Below are 1668 nucleotides of genomic sequence, written 5' to 3' on the forward strand. Positions count from 1 at the left end.
ACGATAAAACAAGTAGTGCTAGATCTCCTGGCAGAGCAGTCATATTGCTCCACTCTGTCAACATGGGATTAAAGGTGCTCTCTTATGATATAGCTGTTAGAGGGGCTCCTCTTCTGATATGACTGTTAAGCTATTATAGTTTAGGTGTTAAGACCTATCCAACTTTTCTGGCTCAAGAAAGAAATCCTCGCTGCTTGACCATAGAGAACTCGAAAGAGCTACATTTATCTAACTTATATGATAAGAAATTACTTGTTTACCAAAACATTCAAACAAGATGCTCCAGAATAAAAAGATATCTACAATAAACTACTAGTTTGAATGCTCCATATATAGGGCACATCAAAGAAAGAAACTGTATTTCAAATAAGATCAGTTAGTACAACAAGAACAAGAAGTAACCAACATAATTTCATGACAAACTCCATTCACAACAAGTTCTAAGCACAACTAAGATTCACAATACAAGTACATATATTACGCAACAAATACAAACATTACAAAACAAACTCTAATTCTTAACAACATTCCCATCTTTTTCCACAACGACACTGATCTTCTCATACCTAAAATCCATTCTCTGCATTTTGCCTTCAAGTGGAAATGCCGAGCGCCTATTGACAAAGATTGGCCACATATATAACCCCACAAATGCCAGCAATGCTACACACCCGCTTGCGAAAATCAACCCAGCAAGAATTGTCAAAGGACAAAATTTCCTCTTATGCACTCTTAACCTCTCATTATCACTATTATCATTATGCATAGAACCATGTGGATTAACCGGTAACGAATGCATCCAATTAGGAACCTTCCTTAATCTAAACCTCCATGAATAAACATTACACGTCCCTGATGGATTGCCACCATTATTTGAGCCTAATACCACAAAAGCCTCATTATCGCTCCACATTTTTGACAAATCAAGTGCATATGCAGCAAATGGATCATATGGCCTTTTACCATTCAATTCATTTATCCTAATCTCTATTCTTTTGGAACTCGCATCATAATCAATCCAAGCCTTCATCCTTTGTCCACGTTCTGTCCATACATGCCCTAATGGTTCATTATTAACTCTTATAAGTACAAGAATCTTAGTAGAATTACCATCATTACCATCCCTTGAATAGCCAAATTCAATACCCAGATACCCTTTCTTATTTACACTGTCAACCGCACCTTGACCCATAAAGTTTGACACAAAATTAAAAGGACCCATTACAAGAGAAAGACCAATGAGATTACCAGTAAATGAGAACTCAAATTCAGTGCTAAAAGACATTGGTTTGCTTGGAGTAGAACTGTGTAATCTGAAGGGATTCTTGTACAAGAGAAGACCAGAGCTTGAGGCATTTGGAGTAGTGAGTTGTACCGAAGAGCCATTACCGGAGATTGTGGCGTTGCCGAGGAGGACAGTTTGGGGATCGAAGTTGCGGTTACTGGTGATTAGGGTTTCAAGTGAAAGAGTATAAATGGGATATAAAGTTAGTAGATGGAAAATTAGCAAGTGAAAGGGCAATGCGGATTTGGCAATGGGAAATGTAGCCATGATTTTGAAGGAATTATGTAGTGAAGTGGTAAGTGATAGATCACTATTATTATGGCTTAAAAGTTACAACAATCCATTTTTGGGGTTTATTCTGCATAGACACAGAATACAGGCTT

At 37.4% G+C, this 1668-nt stretch overlaps 1 protein-coding gene across 1 annotated transcript; it reads right to left on the minus strand.

Annotated features, from left to right (window-relative positions):
- Nucleotides 1–333: 333 nt before the first annotated feature.
- On the minus strand, nt 334–1668 carry LOC8287255 (lectin-like protein LEC). The gene has a single exon (XM_002530357.3). It carries the CDS (start codon nt 1550–1552, stop codon nt 512–514), a length of 1041 nt encoding a protein of 346 aa, XP_002530403.2. The 5' UTR covers nt 1553–1668; the 3' UTR covers nt 334–511.

Source organism: Ricinus communis, chromosome 6 (assembly GCF_019578655.1).
Source record: "Ricinus communis isolate WT05 ecotype wild-type chromosome 6, ASM1957865v1, whole genome shotgun sequence".
Taxonomy (NCBI): Eukaryota; Viridiplantae; Streptophyta; class Magnoliopsida; order Malpighiales; family Euphorbiaceae; genus Ricinus; species Ricinus communis.